Source organism: Pseudopodoces humilis, chromosome 12, assembly GCF_049639895.1.
Source record: "Pseudopodoces humilis isolate 2021_Gansu_Grassland_sample_001 chromosome 12, ASM4963989v1, whole genome shotgun sequence".
Taxonomy (NCBI): domain Eukaryota; kingdom Metazoa; phylum Chordata; class Aves; order Passeriformes; family Paridae; genus Pseudopodoces; species Pseudopodoces humilis.
In genome coordinates, this window is record NC_142211.1 from 7,627,156 (window position 1) to 7,651,268 (window position 24,113).

Consider the following 24,113-nt stretch of genomic DNA (forward strand, 5'->3'; position numbering starts at 1 on the left):
ATGTTAAATTGTATCCCCATTCATCCACCAATAGCCCAAAGATAGGTTTTGTATCCTTAAAATTTCATCTAAGAGTAAAAGTGAGTGGAGAAGCAGCACCAAGTCTGTTATCAGAGACTGTACTTGCTCTCCCCTGCATCCCGGGACGGGGTTTTGACTACAGCGCAGACAGACAACAAGACACAGATCGCCTTGTCTTTCCAGCTAGCTGAAGCAGAGAGGTCTTCCTGGACTGTTTTCTTTCCCTTTTCCTTGGAACGGATCAAACCTGCTCTGGACTGGGGACTTGGGGGAACACTGTGAGCTTGCACCCGTGGACTACCGGGAGCCCAGCCTGGGCAGCGGCATTTTCCAGCGCCAGAGGGATTGATAACAGAGCGAACACCCACAGGAAAGAGACCCTCTGAATTTGTCATCTCTTCAGAGCAGCGAAAGGTTTTGTAATTTGATATTGTTCATTCTTGTGCTGGGTAGTGCTTTGCCTGTTAAATAAACAGGTTTTTTCCACTTCTCTCAGAGAAATCTCTTCCCAAACCGGTTGGGGGGTGAGAGAAAGGGGCCACATGGGTTTACTTCTCGGGGGGGGCATTGGAGGCTTTCTTCCAAATTTTCCCTAAAGCAGGACATCCATTTACATAGCAAGGGTTAATCCTCCAATTACAGCTTCAGGTAATGAAGTCATATACCCCCAGTTTGCTCCTCCGCCAACTCACTTTTGTTTATACTTTCAGGGTCTGAGACAGAAAGGTGTCCTTGAACTTCAGGCCTAGAGGAATTGTTTTGTCTGACCAAAATGTGAAGACAGTAGCTAACACTCTATATGGAGTTTTAGAGTTATACACTAAAGCAGTACAGGATTTGAAAAACATAAAAGCTGAAATCCTAAGGCACCATTCCAAAAGCCCACTTGAGTCCCTTTGGGTCTTTCTAATAGCTGTTCTGGAGGAAGTCTATGCCCAGAATACACGGGGCCTCTGGGCCAGTCACAATCTGAGGTTTCTGCCACTCTTTTCCAGTCAGGCTCACCTCGGCTTCTAACAGGGTCAATTGCTGCAATCCCCCTGTCACCCCAGAAATAGAAACAGGTTCTGCCCCCACATGTCCTGATGGCATTAGGGTACACTGCTCACCAGTATCAACCACCAACGCTTTGTATTTTTGTGGCTCTGATGTGCCAGGTCATCGGATTCACACTGTCCAAAAGACCCGATTTTCCCATGCCTCTTCCTGGCTAGAGGCAGGGCCCCTCAAGTCCTGGTTATCATTCCCTCCCTGGGCATACATACTAGAGGTTCGTTCAAGGGGATTTGACATATCATCCTCCCTTCTGTAATACCTGGCATCTTGGTCCTGGGAGGCTGAGGCTACCTTCACTTTAACGGAACTCCCTCAGTTAGGGTTTCCCTCCTTGAGTTGACACACCCTTGCTGCCAGGACAGAAGTGGGTTTTCCATCCCATCTTCTCATGTCTTCCCCATGATCACACAGAAAGAACCACAGCTCAACTTGTGGGGTGGACTCTCTCTCTAGCTAGGGGACATCGGGCTCTGATGTTGGGGCCTGTGACTTGCACTGGTGCCACATTGTTCTTCCTCACCTCCTCCCTCATCTCCCTCAACTCCTCTTTAAACTCTTCTTTGAGGTCCTTAACTACAGCAGAGACATGAGTATGCATTGGGCCATTAACCATACTCATAATACCTGAGCCTGTTGGCGACAGAACCCACTGTGTCTCAGTTGTCATCAGCATTAATCTTTGCAATGAAGGTGGTGTATTGGGATGGTCCTAGATTTGCCAGGTTACACATTTGCCCTGTGCATATGACCTTATCAGGGTCATTATCATGCTGTCCATCCCTCTCAAAGACCACCTCTAATACTGCCATTTCTCTCAGCTGTTGAATCCCTTCCTCAAGGGTCTTCCAGCACATTCAATGATGGTACTCCTGCATTCTCTCTTTGTGAACAAACCTCTCTCTTACACTCATTAAAAGCTGCTCCCAGAGGGAAAGAGGTCCTGGCTCCTTCACGAATACCTGATTCACACCTGGGTCCTGAATCCCTGGTCCCTCTCCATTTCTGGATTCCTACAGTCAAGGATCCCAAATACCTTGCCTCACCACTATCCAGTTGCACACCTCTACCCATAATGTCCCAAATCCAAAGTAGACATGTTGCATAAGCCTTGTGCCCCTGTCACACAATGTCTTTTTGCACATTATGGAGACTGTCATACAACAGGGACTTGGTGATGATTTCAGGCTCCGGTTCCCCCGCTGGTTGTGAGGGCCGTGGTGCCCCCTCATCATTAACTGAATGCGTTGATTTGGTCTTATACTTCCTCCTCTGCACAGGGGCAACTGCTGCTGGCTTTGACTGCCCTTGTGGTTCAGCTGGAACCTGGACGGCTGTAACATCTGTGGGTTCCACTGCTGCACCATCAGACTCTCCCTCTTTGAAGCAGGGAGAGGGTTTCTCACCAGCTGGGGAGGTGTATTGCCTCAGCATCTGGTACATCTTCTCCACCAATACCCCCATCCAGTCTGGATGGTTCATTTCTGAATTAGGCTGTTGGGCAGGGTCAGGCAGTGGGCCAAGGTCAGGTTCTAGGGCATCATCCCTATTCTCTGGGGCCATGTCAGGTTTGGGACAGCACCCCTAGTCTCTGGGGTAGGTGTCTGGGTGGTTATCCAAGTCAACCTCACCTTATCTTTAAATGCTAAATAGACTAGGCCTATCTGCAACGCTTGGTTAGTATCGAGAGGAAATTTAAACCCTTTGAAAGCTGGTGGGGTAGGCCCAAAGAACTGGTTGAAGGGTTGGGAGAAAACTTCCCCTGGTGTTATTTTCTCACAAAAGATACCATTATTAACGTAACCCCAAAAACATACACTTAGTGTCTAATAGCCCTGTATCCATGTGCCTGCCTTCCAGGTGAAGTTAAAAATCCACAAATTCCTCACCTTATTGACCCATAGTACAAACTGGATAACAGCCACAGTAGCCTTAGTCATAGGACCCATGTTTAGATAAAGAGCTGCAAATGGAAAAAATTTAGCCATGGCTAGGTGTCACCCAAACCAAGGGTAAGCTAGACCACATGGTGCTGCCTAATGAGGTTTCTATATTCAGCACACAGAAGTACGTTACCCAGAAACTGTTATTCCTTTTTCACCCTTCTCTCTCCATGCCCTCCGGTCCCACATTGGGCACCAAAACCTGTCTTGGTTTGAAAGACAGGTGTCTGCTAAGGAAGGCAGGTATGGGAACTGACAATGGTCAAATAAGAGATTTTTAGGCTTTAAGCATTAGCTTGAGCCTGTGTGAAATTAAGTCACATAACTTTCTCACTCTGGCCTGAGAAATCATAAGGAGGAATCCAAACAGTCCTTGGTGGGGGAAAACCACCTTTGCAGGTGTTGTTTGTCGCCTTGTTGTTTACTTGCAAGAAACAGACAAGGGGTGCTGTTCCTAACTGTCCAATGATGTTGATGTGTTAGTTTCATGACCAATGAGAGGTTTACCTTTTCAGACCTTCTCGGAGCAGTCTATAAAAGAAGATCTGTAAGTATCAAACTTGGTCTCTTTTGCAACCAAGCTAGAGAGTCTGTGTTGTCACTTCGCTGTTCCTAATATAGTGACGCAGGCAGGAGCCTCCCTTGGAATGGAAAATGCAACCCCTTTCCCTCTGAATTATTATAATTTTGAAATTAAGGGGCTTTCAGACAAAAATATGAAAATAGGAATAACAGTTCTTTACTAATATATATAACAAGGCAAACAAACTACAATAACTATGGCAGCAGCAACAAACAGAAACAGAAATCCAGTAACAGCTTCTTGGCCGCAGGCACTTTTCCCTTTGGTTTAGTTATGCTAACAGCCAGCAGGGGCACTGGCAGGCTTCTGGGGCGGCGGGGCACGTGTGATGATTCCTGCATGGCTGCAGAGGGCGATCTGGTGAGAGCTCAGGGACCACGTGGTAATGGCGGACTTGACTGAGACGGGAAGGCATGGAAGAAAGGCTTGCTTTACAAACCCCCCAGGGGCAGCCGATCCCAGTGCCCCAGCAGGACTCTGGGAAGCAGCAAGCTGCAACAGCAGGATTGAGCAAAAAAAAAAAAAAATCCCAGGGTGGTGGATGAGATGTATCAGAAGCTCCAAAGCTGTAGCAGGCAGGAGGTGAGGGGCTACAGTGTAGTGAAATTCCAGAGCGGTGCCAAAGAAGTGGCAGGGGTGGGGCAGCGGTTGCCCGGCTCCGAGCAGGGCAGGGAAAGGTGAACTCAGGATCTTGGGCACCCAAGCAGATGGCGAAAAGTCCCTCTTTTAATGAGGTAGGGTGCAAATAAAGTCCCAGTTCAGTGGCTGCTCTCATGAGCAGAGGCTCATCGCATAGCAGAAGAAGCAGGACCGGGCTGGGCTGTGATGGTGGCAGTGTGGTAAACACATTATAGTTTTGGCTTTCGCAAATATTAAAGTGGATGCTATGTGTTGTGCATTATACTATGTTAACTTTTGCAGAAGTAGCTATAGTTATGAAATAATAACTAATGCTTTTATTTTTGTACCTAACTGGCAATAATTAAAATATGTCAAGATGAAAAACGAGGGACAGGACCCCCTTGCTTTGAGATGATTTATTGCTCAAGTAGCCCGATAAGATATCAGTCTCGAGGCATGAGATTTATAGAAGCAACAAGTCAGCCACAGCTTGGGGAAGTCACAAGTTTCTTTTTTGCCAGCAATATATAACATTCTAGCCCAATAGGCAGTTGACACTGTCAGGAAAATTAATCCACAAACACCAGAGGTTTATGTGCAAAAAGGAGACAGAGGAGTCCTTTTCCTTTATTTGAATAAAGGGAGAGGCCATGGGGCATTCCCCTGGGGTCTCTCAAATTTTTGGAGAGCGCAGCGTCCCTTTTATCCTAATTCCCGGCCGTTTGTCCCTTCTCTCTTTCCCCATAGGCTGAGGTACTTGAGAGGTACAGACTTCCCAGAACACCTGATACCTGGGATACCTCCTCCCCCCCCATGCATAATCCCTTCTTAATTCTTAACTCTTGTGGAATCATGGTGTTCTTTCAGTGCCTCTTTCATCTTTCAGTGGAAACTATCCTATTTTTTCTGTTGTCTCTCAGTGATAGTTGCATTTCATCAGCAGACCCACTGCTTGTTTGTAAAGACAAACTTGTCATCCCTCTCAATCCCTCCTCTTTTAATTTTTGTTAATAATTGTCTTTACAAACTTTTGTTATCCTTAACTTAATTTCCTGTTCCTGGGTCTTTTTTGGTTTTGCAATTATTTGCAGTGGCATCACTCTCTGCCCTTTCGTAGCTATCTCTGGGTCAGTAGGCACGGCTACTACTTGTATCCCTTTGATCACATGTTGAATGAGTTGTATTAAGCAAGGGATCATGCATGGTAAAAAGATTAAAGTTGCTACAACACATAAGAGAAAAATAAAGCATTTGTTTAACTCATAGGCCACCAGGTAACCATGAAAACGTCGCATTCCCATCCTTTCTATGTTTGGACTGGTACATGAGCTAACTTTGTTATTCCTTTTTTTATTTGTTCTACTACTTTTCCATTGTCATCTATTTGCAAACAGCAGTTTGAGTCATTTAATTTGCCACACACTCCCCCTTCTTCTGCTAATAGATAATCTAATACCATCTGTCATTCTAATTAGGAACGGCGGGAAAGAACGACAGACTCTCAAGGGAGTCAGAACAGGAGAATATCCTAGTTTATTGATCCAGGCCTGTTTTATAGACAGATACATGGAAAGTACAGAAAGGAAACTCTTATTGGTTTGTAAACTGCTACATTACCATCATTGGTCAGTGGGGCTCACCACCCCCCTGACTTTCTCCTGCAAGGAAAACAAGGAATAGAAAACAACACCTGCAAGGCTGTTTTGTGTCCCTGAGGATTGTTTTGATTCCTCCTTAAAACATCCCAGGCTACTTTCTCAGGCTGGACTTGAGAAAGCTATGCGGCCTGTAATTTATACAGGCACTGTGGTTCAGATTTAGCATCCATAATTCACCCCTTTTGTTAGAAAAAATAAAAAGGCAGTGTTTGTCACGTCCTCCTGGGCCCTTGCAGGAGAGAGAACAAACACAGCACAAGGGGTTTCTTTACTAAAACTTTGAATGGATGCTGTTCTAGAATTTTGGCTTACGTTTTGGTATTTAAGAATTGTTTTCTTTGCAAGGATTTGACGGTTGACTCCAATATCTCTAATTCAGTGAACTAATACACACACTCACACAACAAATAAAACATTGTTAGTCTGTTCCAACTGACAGTCTAACTTGTCAACAGGTAAGAATGTTCAGTCTCTGCTTGTAGAAGGACCATCTGAGTGATGATCGGTATCTTGGTCATCATCTGAGGTTCACCTGTTGACTGCCTTCTGCCTTTGGTGTCGCAGATTAGGGCGAACGCACCTTGCAGGTATCCATCGTACTCCAGTACCTGTAGAAATGCATGCATACCCGCGACCCCAAGCGATGAGCTCGCATGGGCCTTGCCACTTGTTGGTGGTTAGGTCTCTCACCCAAACTTTCGCTCGAGGCAGGTGCACCTCGCCTGAGGACTGCAATGAAAGAAAATGTTTCAAAATGACAGGGTTATCCGAATTCTTTTGCACTGTGAGGTGATTGATTGTGTACAAGGCTTTCTCCAGCCGGCTGTGTGGAGTTTCTCCAACCATCCCCATTTTTTGTTTTTCTAGAACACGTTTCAGGGTACCATGAGCGCGTTCGACAATAGCCTGCCCAGTGGGAGAATGTGGGATACCGAATACGTGTGAAACTCCCCATAACTGTAAAAATCGTCGTGTCTTCTGTGAGGCGTAGGCAGGCCCATTGTCAGTTTTCACAGAAGAAGGTATGCCCAAGACTGCAAATGCAATTTTCCAATGGGCAATAACATCACGACTTTTTTCCCCGGTGTGAGCAGATGCCCACATAGCAGATGAAAAGGTGTCAACAGACACATGCACATACTTAAGTCTGCCAAATTCAGCAATGTGAGTAACATCTGTCCGCCAAAGCTGCAGGGCTTTCAACCCTCTGGGGTTCACCCCCGCTGGCAGAGGTGCTGCAAGTCCATGACAGTCAGCACAAGAACTGACAATGTCACGAGCTTCGGTCGGTGTTAAGTGAAACTGTTTTTGCAAAGTATGTGCACTTTGGTGGAAAAAATCATGCGATGCCTTGGCTTGTGCAATTTTCTGAGGCTGAGGTGCTACCCAAGCAGGGTTAGCTAACCTATCAGCCCTGGCATTACCTTCTGCTATGAAACCTGGTAGATTGGCATGACTCCGAATATGCAGAATGTAATATGGGTGAACTCAAGCTTGGATTACACACCACAAAGACTTCAGCAGCTGAAACAGATGCTCATTATCAACTTCTTTCAGGAGCACACAATCTAAACGCTTAGCGAGATTTGCTACATAAGCAGAATCAGTAACTAAATTCAGTGGTACCTGAGAAAACCGCTGGAATGCCATGGTTGCGGCCCTTAGTTCAACTAGCTGGGCTGAGCCTGACTCATGGCCTTCCAGCACTTGCCACTCAGACTCATCCTTCCATGTAACAATGGCTTTCCCCGTTCTTCCTGAACCGTCAGTGAAGTCGGAGGGTCCTTGCACTGGCACCCAACTACTTTTTTGCCGAAAGGACAATTCAGCTGACCCTGCTAATTGCAACAGTTTGTGGCTGGGCAGATGATAAGCAACCTGCCCTGAAAAGTTTTGCAGCGCACTCTGTAAGGAGGCACTGTTGGTCAGACTCCATTCAAATTCCTCCCGCCATATTGGGAGGATAATTTTCCCAGGGTCCGCTGCCATTAACTGCAAACACCGCTGACGGCATTTACTGTGGGGGCCGTCTTTTTCGGTTGATGGGGCAGAAAGATCCATTCCAAAATGTGCAAAGGATCAGACCATTGTTCACTCCATTGGACAATGATACCTGTAGGATGAGACTCTGGACAAGTAATAAAAACAGTGATATCAATGGATGGATCCACCCGGTAAACCTGCCGAGCAGAAACAGCCTGCTGAACATCCTCCAGCGCTTGCTGCGCTTCAGGAGTCAGCTCTCGAGGCGAATTCAGATCAGGGTCCCCCTTCAAAAGATTGAACAATGGGGATAACTGTGCTGTGGTCAGCCCCAAGTAAGGACGTAGCCACGTGATGATACCCATCAAATTTTGGGCATCATTCAGAGTTTTGATAGAATCCACGAATTGCACCTCTTGATGGCAAATGGTCCGATCTAAGATTTTGACTCCTAGGTATTTCCAAGGAGGATGCTGCTGAACTTTTTCCGGAGCTACTTGCAGGCCATAAGAACGCAGAGCTCCGAACAGCTGGGGCTGTATCCTCAGCAGTTCATCCTGGGTGGATGCTGCCACCAGGATGTCATCCATGTAATGATAGCAATAAGCTTCAGGGAACTGCTCACGGACTCCAGATAAGGCCTGAGCTACATACCAATGACAAATAGTCGGGCTGTTCTTGCAGCCCTGTGGCAAAACTTTCCATTGATACCTCTGCACGGGTTCAGCGTTGTTGATCGTAGGTACTGTGAAAGCAAACTTGCATTTGTCCTCAGAATGCAATGGAATAGTAAAAAACCAATCCTTTAAATCAAGGATCAGGATTTTCCACCCCATGGGAAGCATGGTAGGTGATGGCATGCCAGGCTGCAGTGCCCCCATGCTTTCCATGACTGCATTGATCTTGCGGAGATCCTGCAACAATCTCCACTTCCCAGATTTTTTCCTGATCACAAAAACTGGACTGTTCCAGGGACTAGTGGAAGGCTCAATGTGTCCCTGCTGTAACTGTTCTTGGACCAATTCACGAAGGGCAGCTAATTTCTCTTTAGCCAGGGGCCACTGGTTTTCCCAGATGAGTTTGGTCACCAGCCACCGTAAAGGCAGCATGGAAAGCTGTGTGCCCTTCGCCACAGTGGCCCCTATCAAAAATGTGTCCCAATCCGCACCCCCCATGCTGCCAAAACATCCCGCCCCCAGAGGTTAAGTGGGGCTGCAGTGACATAAGGCCGGACCGTAGCTGTTTGCCCTTCTGGGTTTTTGGTCAGCACGGGACGCTGGCTCACAAATGTCTGCGCGGTACCTCCCAATCCCTCAATGGCCGAACCCATAGGAGTCAAGGGCCAGGACGGAGGCCACGCAGAGAAGGAGACGATCGTCACATCTGCCCCAGTGTTGATGAGACCTCGAAGCTGAATTTGCGGCGGGCTGGCAGTTGGCAGACTCAGGGTGCACGTCATTTGAGGTCGCTGAGTAGAGATACAGGCAGACCAAAGGACTTGGGGCAGTCCGGTAGATCCAAAGCCACCATCCCCGCGAGTCCGATCAGCAGTCCTAAGAACACAGGACTTAAAGGGCACAAGTTGAGCAATGCGAGTTTTTTCAGGGATGGTAACAGGGGGGGAAGGAGTAGAAACCAGGGCACAAATCTGTCCCATAAAGTCAGCATCAATGACTCCTGGGTGTACAAAAATCCCCTGTAGGGTTGCACTAGATCTTCCCACAAGCAGCGCACTCAAGCCTTGACCCAGAGGACCAAAAGCATCCAGGGGAACCTTATATGCACGACTAGAATCTAATGTAACTGTTGTTGCGGTGTATACATCCACTCCTGCTGCCCCCTGGGTGCTGCCTCTAAGCTGGCTGAGTAGGCCTGTGGGGGGGCTGTGCCCTGGGAACTCACTTGTGTCAGAGCGCAGGTCCCCCGTGCGCTCTTGTACATGTTTCCCAAATCCCCCAAAAGCTGACCATTGGCATGATATCTAGATCTACAATGATTAGCAAAATGACCTGGCTTGTGACATCCAGCACACAAGAACTGTCCTTTTCCTTTATTATTTTGCTGCACCTGCCGAGCCTTGCCCTGAGCATTCTTTTGCTTCCTGGAACCACCCTGGCAGCCTGGTTGTTTTGATACTAGAGCAGCTGCCAGAGCAGACATTTTGTGCCCCACAGAGCCCACTTTGGCACAGGCTCGGACCATCTCTGGTATCGAGGGGTCTCCTGGGAGAGCCTCTATGATCTTCCTACAGTCTTCATTAGCATTGTCTCTCGCTAGCTGTTTACACAAGAGCTGTCTGAGGTTATCATCTTCAACCTGTTTCTCCAAGGCTGCTGCAATTTTTTCAACAAATGGCAAGAAGGGTTCCTTTAAACCCTGAGTGATTGTCACATATCGTGCCCTGGGAGCAGCTGTTTCCATAGTTTTCAGCAGTGCTCCAATACCAATTTTTTGTCCCTGCTCAAGGACTCTAGGGTCCCAACGGGCCTGGAGATCAGGACTGGAAAACTCACCCAAACCCATAAGGGCGTCTACTCTGACCCCATGTCTGGGATCATGTGCAGGCAGACGCGTATTTCCGTCTGCAGCCTTCTGAGCCATCTGTCTCCAATTATCTTCAAAAACTTTAAATTGCACAGGCTGGAACAAGACTTGAGCCAGGTGCCTAATATCATATGGAGCAAGCAGATCAGTGTCTATCACCCTAATGATCTGCATAACCTCGGGAGATCCGAGCCCGTACTGTGCAACTTTACTCTGTATATCCTGTACCACCTTCCATGCTATCACATGGTGCCTGTCGGCCTGTCCCGTATTTGGGGCAGCCTTAAACACAGGGAAGGCTTGGGCCGCCCCTCGGGGTGCCCCTCCGACTTCCCGTTCCCGACGGACCCAGTCATCAGAAGCCGAAGTGACTTCCGGTCCTCCCTCCGTCTCCCCCGCTCCAGCCCCTACGGTGTTAAAAATCCCAGTCCCGGGTGTCCCCAGCCTCTCGAGCAGCTCCCAATCCCCCATTTCCAAAGCTCGCTGTCTCACCACATCCCAAAAATGCCCCTGATGCTCCACCGGACGGGGTGGGGACGGCTCGAGATGGTCCCAGGGCGGGCTCGCAGCCGGGTCGTTCCGGGCACTGGAAGAGGCGGACGGGCCGGCTGCTTCAGGCGATGTAAAGTGCCGCTCAGAAACCACAGCAGGTACGGTGGCAGAGCAGCTGCGGCGAGTCCGGGGGAGGGGTCTTAAAAACGAGATTCACTTAATAAATTATAAAAAGAATTTAATATAAATCAAAGACAATTAGGAGACATAAGAAATAAAGCAAAGGGTTAAAACGGCCGGGTGCCTTGGCGCGCTGCCAAGAGCACACCTGGTATCCCATGGATACCCCTTTTATCCCATCCTTGCTGTGAGGGGTTAATGCATATTCAAGCATGTCCCCTCCCTGGTTCCGCCTTCTTAGATCATGCTTTTGCACAGTCTCAGTTTCTGCTGGTCATCATAATTTTTTTGCTGGTCATCATTATTCTTGCTGGTCAGCATTCTTTTGGAGTCTGGTTTCCTTTTTTCTGCAGATGGTCAGTTGTTGATAAGGGTCTGGGCCTCTCATCCTTCTTCTGAGGGCAGATGGGTTTCATATCTTCCGCTGATAACAGTTTGGCTTCTATTGTTCTCTTGATAAGAGTTTGGGCCCCAGTGTCCTTGCCCTCTGGGGTTTCCTTGCCTTGTACCTAGGAAATTCTTTTAAGCTTAAGACTTGTTAGCAAGAAAAAAGTACATACATAGCTAAAAAGTATTTAACATATAATATTCATCTGCGAAAGCCAATATCACAATACAAATTTATAACAAACCCCTCCTCTTCTTTTTTTTATAAATCATTTGGCTTGAGCAATAATTCTTGTTTTCTAGCTTCTAGCACTCGTTCATTTATTCACAAATCAATTTAGCTTCTTCCAACAGATTTTTCACATTATTTTGTTTTCTTAATACTATGATTTTTTTTTGTTTTTGTTTTTGCCATTCTAGATGTAGCTAATTTCAGGTCTATAGGTATTTGCTATGCTTTGAACTATATTGGTGATCAGCCAAATTAAACAGGGGATTAAACAAAGAAGAACTATTAAACCAGCTGTAGCACTGCTACAAGGGGAAGAAGCTTAGCTTCTTCTACTACTCTATCCCCAATACACTATCCCATCAATTAGTGGTCATTACTGATTTTCATTTTTGGACCGGCACATGGGCCATTTTTCTGATATCTTTGGCGATATCTAGAATGGCATTTTTATTGTCATTGAAAATAACAATCTTATGTATTAATTTTTTTCACAGAACACCCCTTCTTTTAGCTAATAAATAGTCTAAAGCCACTTTACTCTGATATATTGCAGCTCTGGCTTTTCATCTCTGACTGGCTATTAGTTCCATAGCCCCAGCTGTTTTATTGGTTATGATTTCTACAACAGCTTGGAGTTTCATAATGCAAAAATTGGGGTTCGATATCCCCAACTTCCATCTTGTGCCCAAGAATGTTTCCAATATGCGTTCAGGGGCCATTTCTCATCTCCCCATTTTTGAGGTGCTCAAAACCATTCTCTTTTATTTCTTTTTAGGACCTCCAAAACTAACACCCCAACTGATTTCTGTCTCGTCAGAGTACAACTCCCCTTCCATTGCGAAGGGAGCTTTGGGTATGCACTTTTCTCACATATCCAAAATAAGCCATCTGGTGCCTTCCAATAGTCATTTTTCTGTTGATTTATATTTTCCCCAAATTTAGATATTTCTGGGATTCCAGAGTAAGGATTTTTCCCTTTACCATTACATCTGAAGAGTCTGGTTCGATTATCATACACACAATTCTTTTCTTTTACTTTTCCTTGAGTCCAATACAGAGTTGGCTCCTCTGGGATCCACCATGTAGAAGTTCCATTACTAACCTTATACCTTTTACAGGGAGTTTTCCCTATTTCTTTAATAAATTCCTTACCAGTTCGCCATAAACATTCTTCCCCTATCACTGTTGAACTTAGAATCCATCTTTCTGGTCGAGTCCCCCCTCTTATATTGGTCCGGTTCCACTTAAGGAGTTCCACCGGGCCTATGCTACTACCTTTCCATGGCCATTCCTCCGTCATCAAGGCTCCTCCACAGACCCAGCAGTTCGTTATGTTAAGTTCTTTACTTATCCTCTCCCCTAAATCCACAAACAGGTTTCTTCCTAGTCTTGAGATATCTATTTCCCCTTTTAATTGCTGTTTGAGCCTTGCATACAGGTCCTGACGTGAGGTTAAGTTAGGTTTAGGTTTCTGTGTTGGTTTTATCTTTTTTTCTTATCACTTGCTCTTTTATCAAATCTTGGGTCTTTCCCTTGACCGCCCCCGTGAAGCAAATCCATTTTTTTTTTTTTTTTCCCTTTTGGGCAAGTGCTTCCCAATCTAGTACCACTGACTCCTAAGTTTTCTGTGATCTAATATTTTTCCCATTTATGTATACAGGCACTTAACTTGGATGGGTTATAGCAGTGACTATTGATATTGGTGTGGGTAATAAGAAAGAAAACCCGGTGTCATTCCATGTAGAGCTTTTGATAGCATTTGTAACATGGCTTTGCTTGTGTCCCAAAAGGGAGAAGGATAAGTGACAGAAGAAGGAATAATAGGGGTCCAGTATGACTTACACCCCCACCAATCCTGCCTATGAGGTTGCAGCTCACAGCAGGTGTTTTATATTCTTCTCGGTGGCGAGTTGTAGTGGTCAGTCTGGTCTTGCCCCCTATTTCCTTGTCACTTCCTCTTTTGTAATTTCCAAGCAAATTTCTTTTGACACCTTTTTAACAGCAGTTTCTCACCGTTCCTCAGGTACTTCCCACTCAACACGCACTAGTAATTTCCCATCTGTAAAAAAAGTTATCATTTAAGTTATTCTTAATAGATTTGGCACCGAACACTTCCTGCAACGAGAGGCTTAGCTTTGTGAACCATAATACCTATTATTCTCTAATTTAAACACTTATATTTAATCCAGATAGCATGTCCCGTATTGGGATGATTTAGACAAGGTATATGATGTGGCACTGATGGAAGTTGTGGATCTCCCCCCCTCCTTTATACAAATCACAGGCAAAAGCAAAAATATACGAGGATTTCCCGACCAAAACAGCCCCAGTCCTCCTGTTTGGAGTGGGATTTTTCCTCCCCAAGGTGGATATTGAAAGTGTCCCAGAACTTGTCCAGGCAGGACTTGAAACTACTGATACAGGCTTGGTCTTACTTCTCAGTTAGGCGTGATTCTTAGCTCATTCCTTGGGTCATTTGGATTGTTTCAGTTCATTACCGCCAGCCTCTATCCAAGAGTCCAGTTTGTATCACTCCGTTTGGGTGTTACAGTCCAGTCCTCAGATCTTTTGATCTTATTGGTGTGAATCCAACTTCACTCTTTGGTCCAGATTGCAGCTTCTCTGCCTTAATTATCAGTAGTACCTGAAAACAATTTCTTAATAACACAGGGAGAATGAAAACATCACATCAAAATTTTCCATAAGTATTCTTTAAAATTCTTGGGTTAAGCGAAATTTAACAGTTAACATAGGAGCCAATCTCTTTCTGCGTGTTCAAATTAGTTAAACAAGAAAGGCTAGGTTAGTTTTGACTTCAAATAAATTACATTCATTACCTTTTTACCCTTTGGTTAATATTTACTTGTTTAGCTTCATAAACTTCTTTTATCGGTTTCTTAGAACAAACCCCTTCCTTTTAACAACAAGAGTAAAAGAAAAAAAAGGGAAAAAAAAAATAAGAGAAAAAGAGATCTTATTTCAAGAAATTAAACACTTTGATGAGGTTTTCAGAACCTAACGAGCTAGACTACTTTTGCTTTGGTCTCATCATACACCGGTCTGTTTCTTCGTCCTTTGTTCCGTTCCTTCTTTCCCATTCACAGCAGTTTTTTTAGGCTATCTCTCTCTCCCCCTCCTGCTGCCGCAGCTCTGGGCCGAGCAGGCTGTTTCAGCAGCTCGCTCTGCAGGGAGGGCCCATAGGCTGTCACTTGCGTGCTGACCCTGGGGCAAAGCTCGTGTCCCCTCTTTCCCTGCTGTGCCGTCCCTTCACACACAGGACTGGCATGTTCAAACACACTCAGCTCCCACCACAGCCGAGGGGCAGAGCCCGGAGTCCACAGTGCTCTGGTCTGCGGCTCCTCTGCTGGGCCAGCTCGCTCCTCAGCACCAAATCTCACCCAGCACCGCTGCCGGGCCGGCGATCGCTGCCGGCACCTCGCACCCCTCGAGACCCCGGCACAGACACGGCGGGTCCCGCTCCAGCAGCGCCCCTCACGAACCGCACTCTGCACCCTTCACATCGGGTGGGAGAGGACCGGGAGCCGCCACACTGGGCCCCGCTGTTCGTCACTCACAGGGACCGGGTCCTGCTGCAGCCGCTTTACATAAAAGCAATAAAACAACACTTAAACCTAGCAACTCCTAACCCAGCGCTCCAGATACTCCTAACATCTCCTATTTCGGGCACAATTCTCACCTCTAATCGCGCTTGAAAGTTTTTTCTCCTCACAAGCCAGTGCACACTCTTCGGAGCCAACAAGACACTTCTCATTCTCTTTCTAAAAATCTTTACAACTCTAATGAAAGGCATCGCAAACCTCTCTCTCTCTCTCTGCCACTATCATCTCGTACTCTTTACACCACATCTCTCCAGAATCTCCACTACACAAATTACTTTGCTTCAGAATCAACTACAAAATCCTAACACCTCCTTTTTGGGGATCCTCCCCAAAACCCCAAAGGCGCTAGACACAGAGACCAGTCAGCTAGCCAGGTACTTTTACCAACTAAAACAAACCTGCAATTACTATTTCTACTGCCTTGAACAGATCTTCAGTCAAGCTAGAAATGAAGACACAGACATCATTCTTCTCTAAATTTTCTTCTACAAGTACAAAGGAGTCTATCCTCACACAGCTGCTTAATGTGAATAATCTCTAGTGTAACTTTTTTTTTTTTTTTTTTTTTTTAATGACAAGATATGATCAGGTCTTTTATTTTTACAGGAATTTAGATACATTGACAAGTTTCTGACAATATCTTTATGTTTCAACAACACTTGCAGCTTATATACTATGAACAATCTATAGCAAGAACCAGTCTTACAATTGTTTTCAAACTCTTCTTTCACAAAATAAGACTCATCTCTAAAAACACATGTACTTATTAAAATAGACCAAGTTTAGAGTCTCCACAGTTCTCTTCTCAATTCGAAACACCAACAATCTTAATTCTAATCTTTTAACTGGGTCCACTTCTGCTTCTGTAATAAGCACAGCTGCAAAACAACACAAGCACTCCTAGAGACGTGCACTTTCTTGGCAAATTCAAAAGAACAAGAAATCATGGCAGTTCTGAGCCTGATCTTCACTTAAACACACCATCACAATAACTCTTTTTAGAAATCATCAGAGAGATGATCAGCATTTCATATTGTGAAAAGAGAGACAAAATAATTTTCAGCAGCAGTAAAAAGATTTACAACAATCCATAGGATTTTGCTTTTAGGCTGGTACCAGGTTCTGCTGTTAAGAACCATGGGCTGCGCCCATGAGCACGGGACACAAACAACATTAGGGCTAACAGCTCTCACACTTATTGACAACCTGATAAGTTTTCACCTGAAGAAGTGACTACTATGCAAATTACTGTAACTTGCCTTTAAAATTAAAATCAACCACAAAATTCTACGATATTCACTAAAGTAAAGAAATTGGAAGGCATACTAAGAAATGGGTTTGTTTTTCTACAAACTAAATATTGCAGTCACTCAAGAAAAAAAAAAAACCAAACAGAACTTCTTTTTCCACTTTCTCCCAGGATGCATTTCTTGGAATTCTTCTAAGCTTCTCTCTAAAGCTTCTCTGCTCTTCCTGAAATCTCAAATTTTAATTACCGACACAGCTTACTGCTGGAGAAGCTTACAGCACCATCATACACGGAATTCTCTCAGAACCCGGTAAAACAAAGGCTTGCAACTTGCAGCTCCCTTGGTTTGGAGCTGATACCATACGCCAGTACTGCTCCATATCTCACTCACACATCTGGCTAAGAAAAAGCTCTCTGAGACAGTTTGACACCAGTCCTTACTCTCGGAATCACAGAACTTAATGTGCCTAAGGTCTCATAAGACCCCGGCATAGAAAACCTGGGTCCCAGAGGGACTCGCCTGGCTCTCTCACCATTGGGCATGTTCCCGGCCTGTTTCACAGCTTCAGGAGGTTCCAGGAGTCACTGAGAGCTCCTCTGATCCCCCTGTGCCTGGAGCAGGGAACCCGAACCAGCATCTGTGGTTCAATCCAGCCTGCCGGCAGTCACCTAAACACAGCTCTGCGGCTTGAGAGCTCCAAAATAAGTTTAAACAATCCAGGGGCACCAAGACTTAGACGGCCCCCTGCCCTCACTTTACTCAAAAGGGATAGGCTGAACTCATCCTCTCAGGGCATCCTCCGTGCCTGATCTTATCAGGGTTCGGCCCGACTCACTGCTGGCCGGGGCTCCAGGAGTTCCCTTGCACTCCTGAGGCTGACCCGCCTCTCCGTCCCAATAGCTAGGCAGGGAGTAGCCCTGGGAGCACGATGTCCCAGGAAAACCTTTCACCGCCGCCACAGTGGGGCAAAAAAAAAAAAACTTCTAAAAAAACCAAAAAACAAACAACTTCAAACGCTGAACCACATACCAGCTCACCAAAGCGATCCCTCCCCCGCAAGCAGCTCTTGTTGCCCGGGGGGGGGGGGGGGGAGGAAAGGCACGGAGGGAAGATCTCCACTAAAGATAACCTTGGCTTTGCTCTGAGACCAGACCCGCTGAGAACAGATTTGATACAGCACCCCCGCGGCTCCTGGGCTACAAGCCCCAGTTCTGGTTTGCCCCCCCCCGGGGCTCCATGACAGGAGCTCGCAGGGAGGAAGCGAATCACTCCATGTGTCCCCACCGTGATCTAGTCCCTGTGGAAACATCGACCCGTGTTCACTCTTACTCCAGCACAGCACAGGATACCTTTCCTCTTTAGCAACACAATTCCAAAAAAAAAACAAACAAACTTTAACGCAACAATCACACCTATTTACGCATTCTCACATCTGTTCATTCAACTCCACCCAGTCACAGCAAGACAATAAGGTGCACTTTACTTCCCAGTTACTTGTTAATATACGCCCATGGGCACTGTAATATGTCAAATATCTCAAGTTTCTTGGATTATTCCTCAATTTGGCAGTTTTAAGTCCAAATTTCTTGGATTTAATCCTCAACTTGACAAAGTTTTAGAGAATCCACATTTTACTCTGTTTTCCCAGTGGATTGTGCCAGGAAAACCTTGGGCTCTCCCTTTCCCGAGGGGCTAACCCCTCCCCTGAGACCCAGTCCCAGTAACCCCGGGGGTATCTTGCAACCCCCGCTTCCCGCTCCCCCTAAAGATTACTTACAATCCGTCTTCTTCTTTGGGTCTTCGTGCACAAGAATTATGGAGCAAAAATAACGCGGTTTTTAGGGAGCCTTTTCCCCTTTCCTTTGCTTTATTCCTCTCCTTCTTGTCCTCGGGGTTTTGACCTGCAGCCGCTTGGCCCACGCTAGGAGAAACGGAGCGGGGTCTGCTGAACTCAGCAGGGGCGCGCCTGTTTCCCCGTTCTGGATCTCCGGTGGTCCTAGAGGTGAGGTGCTTATCCCGGACGAGCCCCCAAAATTCTTAAAAACGAGATTCACTTAATAAATTATAAAAAGAATTTAATATAAATCAAAGACAATTAGGAGACATAAGAAATAAAGCAAAGGGTTAAAACGGCCGGGTGCCTTGGCGCGCTGCCAAGAGCACACCTGGTATCCCATGGATACCCCTTTTATCCCATCCTTGCTGTGAGGGGTTAATGCATATTCAAGCATGTCCCCTCCCTGGTTCCGCCTTCTTAGATCATGCTTTTGCACAGTCTCAGTTTCTGCTGGTCATCATAATTTTTTTGCTGGTCATCATTATTCTTGCTGGTCAGCATTCTTTTGGAGTCTGGTTTCCTTTTTTCTGCAGATGGTCAGTTGTTGATAAGGGTCTGGGCCTCTCATCCTTCTTCTGAGGGCAGATGGGTTTCATATCTTCCGCTGATAACAGTTTGGCTTCTATTGTTCTCTTGATAAGAGTTTGGGCCCCAGTGTCCTTGCCCTCTGGGGTTTCCTTGCCTTGTACCTAGGAAATTCTTTTAAGCTTAAGACTTGTTAGCAAGAAAAAAGTACATACATAGCTAAAAAGTATTTAACATATAATATTCATCTGCGAAAGCCAATATCACAATACAAATTTATAACAGGGGCAACGCCGGCCCCGGCACGGGCCACGTGGGAGGCAGCGGGGGGGCCGAAGAACCCCCCGCCGCCGCCACGGCAGAGCAGCTACAGTGAGTCCGGGGGAGGGGCGGCGCCGGCCCCGGCACGGGCCCCATGGAAGGCAGCGGGGGGGCGGGAGGAGCCCCCGCGGCCGCTGGCGGCGGTGCTCGCAGCGTCGGTCCTGGGGGGGGGATTTTCTGGCGCGCAGCCTCCTTCCGCCCGCGGCCCAAGTCCTCCGGGGACCCGGGCCGCTCCGAGGAAGCGCTATGCCACTCATCCACGGTCTCATCCCCCAGTGTCTCATCTTGTACAAAAGAGGCACTCCTGGCATCTAAGTCTTCCATCCCGGCCTCACTGTCCTCAGACTGCCTCCGTTCCAGCGCCTTAAAAAGCGCCCCCCAGGTGACTGCCAGGCTGCACACACTGGTATCTCCCTCAGTCAATTCAGACCATAAACGGTCCCCTATCGACAGCCAAACCTCGAGATCAAAGGCATTATCCATAGTCACAGCAAAACCTTGCTGTTTTATCCACTGAAATAAAGTGCGCATGGCATCTTCAGAAACACTGAGTCCCATGCGGGGCAGGGCATCCTGCCATGCAAGGTAGGCAAGCTGTTCATCAGCTGAAGTACAGTTCCCCATTATGAGAACTTTATCTTGGCGGCTTCACGAATGCAATTATACAAACGCTATTGGCTCAGACCCGGGATTTTGAGCTCTGCTTCAGCAAGATGAGCCGTTCCAAGCCCGCTCACTGCCAGGCTCCACTATCCCGTTGGTTTCCAAAACCAGCTTCCTCTAGGAAAGCCCGGGAGAATTCCACTTACCCCTCTAGGGGGAAGGGCTGGCTTTTTCCCCCCCCCGACTCGCTGCTTACCCTCAGGGGACTAGCAGATGTCATCACGTCGGTTACCAGACCTCGGGGGGTCGGCTGCACCTCACATCGGCGGTCACCAGATGTCGTTCTAATTAGGAACGGCGGGAAAGAACGACAGACTCTCAAGGGAGTCAGAACAGGAGAATATCCTAGTTTATTGATCCAGGCCTGTTTTATAGACAGATACATGGAAAGTACAGAAAGGAAACTCTTATTGGTTTGTAAACTGCTACATTACCATCATTGGTCAGTGGGGCTCACCACCCCCCTGACTTTCTCCTGCAAGGAAAACAAGGAATAGAAAACAACACCTGCAAGGCTGTTTTGTGTCCCTGAGGATTGTTTTGATTCCTCCTTAAAACTTCCCAGGCTACTTTCTCAGGCTGGACTTGAGAAAGCTATGCGGCCTGTAATTTATACAGGCACTGTGGTTCAGATTTAGCATCCATAACCATCCAATGTTGAAATATTGCATTTCTCATCTGAGTAGACTGGTCAGCAAGAAGGTCAAGAGCTGTAGCTCTCTGGTTAATTATTATTTCAAAGACAGCTTGCAACATAATTATCTGATCTAAATCATAAATGGGTTCTCTGGCATCTGATATTAATTCATTTGGGTTCCAAGTAGCTGGTCCATAGTGTTGTATGATTGGTTCAGGTGGCCATTCATCTTTGCCCTACTTTTGGGTGCTCCCTCCAGCCAGGAATGCATCAATTGACAGCTTATCTCTAATTAGATCATCATATACTTTGACTCCTAACTGATTTCCCTGAACTTGTGGTAGCAGAAAGAACAGTGGTCTAATATACCCTACATAACATATCTCTGACCTGTTTGGGGGTAACCTGCGGTAAGCATATTGGCCACAAATCCAGTAATGCCTTTTTAAAGCCCAGGTCCCATTGGCAAGGGACCTTTTCAATTTATATCATCAACTTGTGGGTCAAAATACAGCTTGCTTCCAGGGCCTAGTGGTCCCCCAACAATAGTTGCCTTGCCATAAGAATCACAATATTTGCATTTCCAAGCTCCCACATGAGGTTTCCACCTACCGTTATATCCCAGATCTGTTTTGTTAGATCTGAACCAGAACCTAGTAAAAAGGGTTTGAGTTCCCTTCCAGTGTTGCCATTTCCACTGATAGTCACAGACAACATGTGTCTTACTTGTGGAATTATCTCGGGGCAGCTTAAAAATAAGGGGTCAAAAAACTTATCCTTCCCCACTGCTTTACAGCCTTCAAAATCCTTTTGGTAATTATGGAAGGAACACATTACCCAGTTACCATTAGTGAGCTTAACATGTGTTTGATTCCATCTGCCTCAATATCCGGAACAATCATAAGGAGGGACGTTGGGGGTCCAACAATCTAAACTCAAAGATAAACTCCAGTCACAAACACTTTTTCCCATATATATGCTACCTGTTCTATTTAGACAATATATGCCTTATTCAGAAGAATGAAGCTGCCATGGACTTCTTTCTTTGTCCCAAAATCCTGTTCCATTATGGACCTCAACCAGGGTGCTAACCCACCATTTAGGCTTGACTGGGATGGCCACCCATGGCTAGTTTTCTGATCCCCCTGGCCCTCCGCAGTCCCAACAATTGCTAAGATTAATGGTTTTTGCTACTTCTTCTCCTATGGTTAAAAAATTTTTTTCCCACTTTTGGCCCCAACTTAACTGACAATATATATGTAAGATTATTAAGAGAAACTTTCTAATAGTGTAATAATCTAATTTCCTAACCTAATTTTCACTTTCATGTTGTCTTTAACACCACCTGTGGCAAGTGAAGGTACAGAAACTGCTTAGCATAAAGAAAGTAATGATAGCATGGATTGGCTCCCAGTGACTGGAGATCTGAGAGTAGGGATGCCCAAACAGACTATTTCAGCAGGCAGTCTGTGGGTAGGCACTCGGGGCTTTCCCCAATGTCGACACACGGCTACTGCTCCAGTCCACTCCTGCGGAGTGTCAGTCGCGGCTTCCCATCCTTCTCCTCCTGCTGAGATGTCCAAATCTCTTGGGCCACAGAGACCTTGACCCGAGTGTGATGGGTCCACCCATGTTCAGCTGTCTTGACGGCTGTTTCTGTGGTCAGCAACACTTGGAAAGGTCCACGCCACTTAGCCACCTGTGGTGCTTCTTTCCACTCTTTAACTAGGACCCAATGTCCTGCTTGGATGTTGTGAACAGCAAAGTCCAAAGGCAGGGTCTGTGCCAGGTGAGCTTCCTGTTGAAGAGATTTAACAAGAGACAGTATCCAGGCCACAAATTGTTTTAAATATGCATTACTTATCTCTACCCCGCCCCAGGCTGAGAATTAAAAGTGAGAGGAATGATGAGCTTGTCTTTAAAAACAAGCTGTGGGTCAGTTGATAAGATGTAGCTATCAGTGAGAGATAACAGAAACAATGGGATGGATTCCAGTAGAAGATCAAAGAGGCACTGAAAGAACACTATGAATTCCATAAAAGTTAAGAAGGGATTATGCATTGGGGGTGGGGGGGGGAAGGTATCGCCGCCGGTATCAGGCATTCCGGGAAACCTGTACCTCTCAAGTACCTCAGCCTATGGGGAAAGAGAGAAGGGACAAGCGGCTGGGAATTAGGATAAAAAGGAGGCTGCGCTCTCCAAAAATTTGAGAGACCCCAGGGGAATGCCCCATGGCCTCTCCCTTTATTCGAATAAAGTAAAAGGACTCCTCTGTCTCCTTTTTGGACATAAACCTCTGGCGTTTGTGGATTAATTTTCCTGACATATTTTTGGGGGCTCGGTCCGGGATTTTTCCACCATCCGGGGCAGTGGGCAGCGAGTGGAGCTGAAGGCGCGCCTCACCCAGTTTCGGTGATCAGCTCCCCTTGGTGGCCGCCAGCACTGGGCGATCGATTGGGTTCCCGAGACTGTCCAGGAGACAGACGAGTGGCGGACCAGGGGGGTCCGTGAAGAGTCCACAGGGAAGGACCACTGAAAATCTCACCGGTGAGTAAAATGGGATCTTCGGGGAGGAAGCCTGGGAGGGCACCCAGGGAAGGTAGCACAGGCTAAACAGAGCACCCAGGGAGGGTTGCAAGGGTACAGCCTGGAAGGGGTCTCGGCAAAAGGGATGACGATCCCATAATAGCCCCGGAGAGTCCCTTGGGGAGAATGCTAAGATCTTGGGACAGATTATGCATTCACACAGAGGTAACTATAGAGATGATGGTAAAATATTGTTATTATGTATGGCCAGAGTATAAGTTGCCAAATGGACTTATATGGCCACCTTAGAAAACAGAATTCATTTGTGTTGAGTTCTGTGAAGGTATCTAGAGGAGAACTGGAAAAAATGGATTAAAAGGGAATGTGGATTGATATGGTTTAAACAAACAACAAGATAAATCTATATGTTAAGAAAAAAGGAGAAGAGGAAAAAGTGGGGGGGGGGGGAAGAAGAAAACAGTGAAGATTAAAATGTTTTTCAGCACCTTCCCCCGTCTTGTCCTCCGGTGTTACCAGCGGACGTAAGGCCAGCTGCAAGTCCCTGTATCCTCACCTTCCAGAACTAGAAGGGATCAGGGAAATGCTGTTCCTACAGCTTCACCTGAAAATAACAGTGGTGTAGAGGGAAGGGAGCAGCATATCATATCAACGCCTGGAACTAGAAGAGATCTCGAGAATCCACGCCCGGGGTGGGGCGGGGCAATAAGGGGAGTCAAGAAAGAGTCTTTGACAGCAGGGGATGGATGGATTGTGTTGGTGTGCTGGAACAGAATTGGTTAATGGGGAGTGTGGAGAGATGTGGTTGAAGCAGGGACCAGGAGTGGAGGTGCAGGACCAGGAGCACAGGCTGGGGGCCTGTGAAGCTGCTGAGACTCAGCACTGGGCAGTGCCTGACCCCACCGGCCCCGGGCAGGGGCAGCAGCAGCTGCCGGCCCTTTGAGGCTGCGGGACGCCCTGACTGCCTGTGGTGCTGCCGGCCATGCCCGCCGGGAGCACTGGAGCGGGGAGGAGCTGTT

At 46.7% G+C, this 24,113-nt stretch overlaps 1 protein-coding gene across 1 annotated transcript; it reads right to left on the minus strand.

Moving 5' to 3' along the window:
- Positions 1–9,656: 9,656 nt before the first annotated feature.
- LOC148183326 (endogenous retrovirus group K member 8 Gag polyprotein-like) lies at positions 9,657–10,580 on the minus strand. Its single transcript, XM_088061440.1, has one exon. It carries the CDS (start codon positions 10,578–10,580, stop codon positions 9,657–9,659), a length of 924 nt encoding a protein of 307 aa, XP_087917566.1.
- Positions 10,581–24,113: the final 13,533 nt, after the last annotated feature.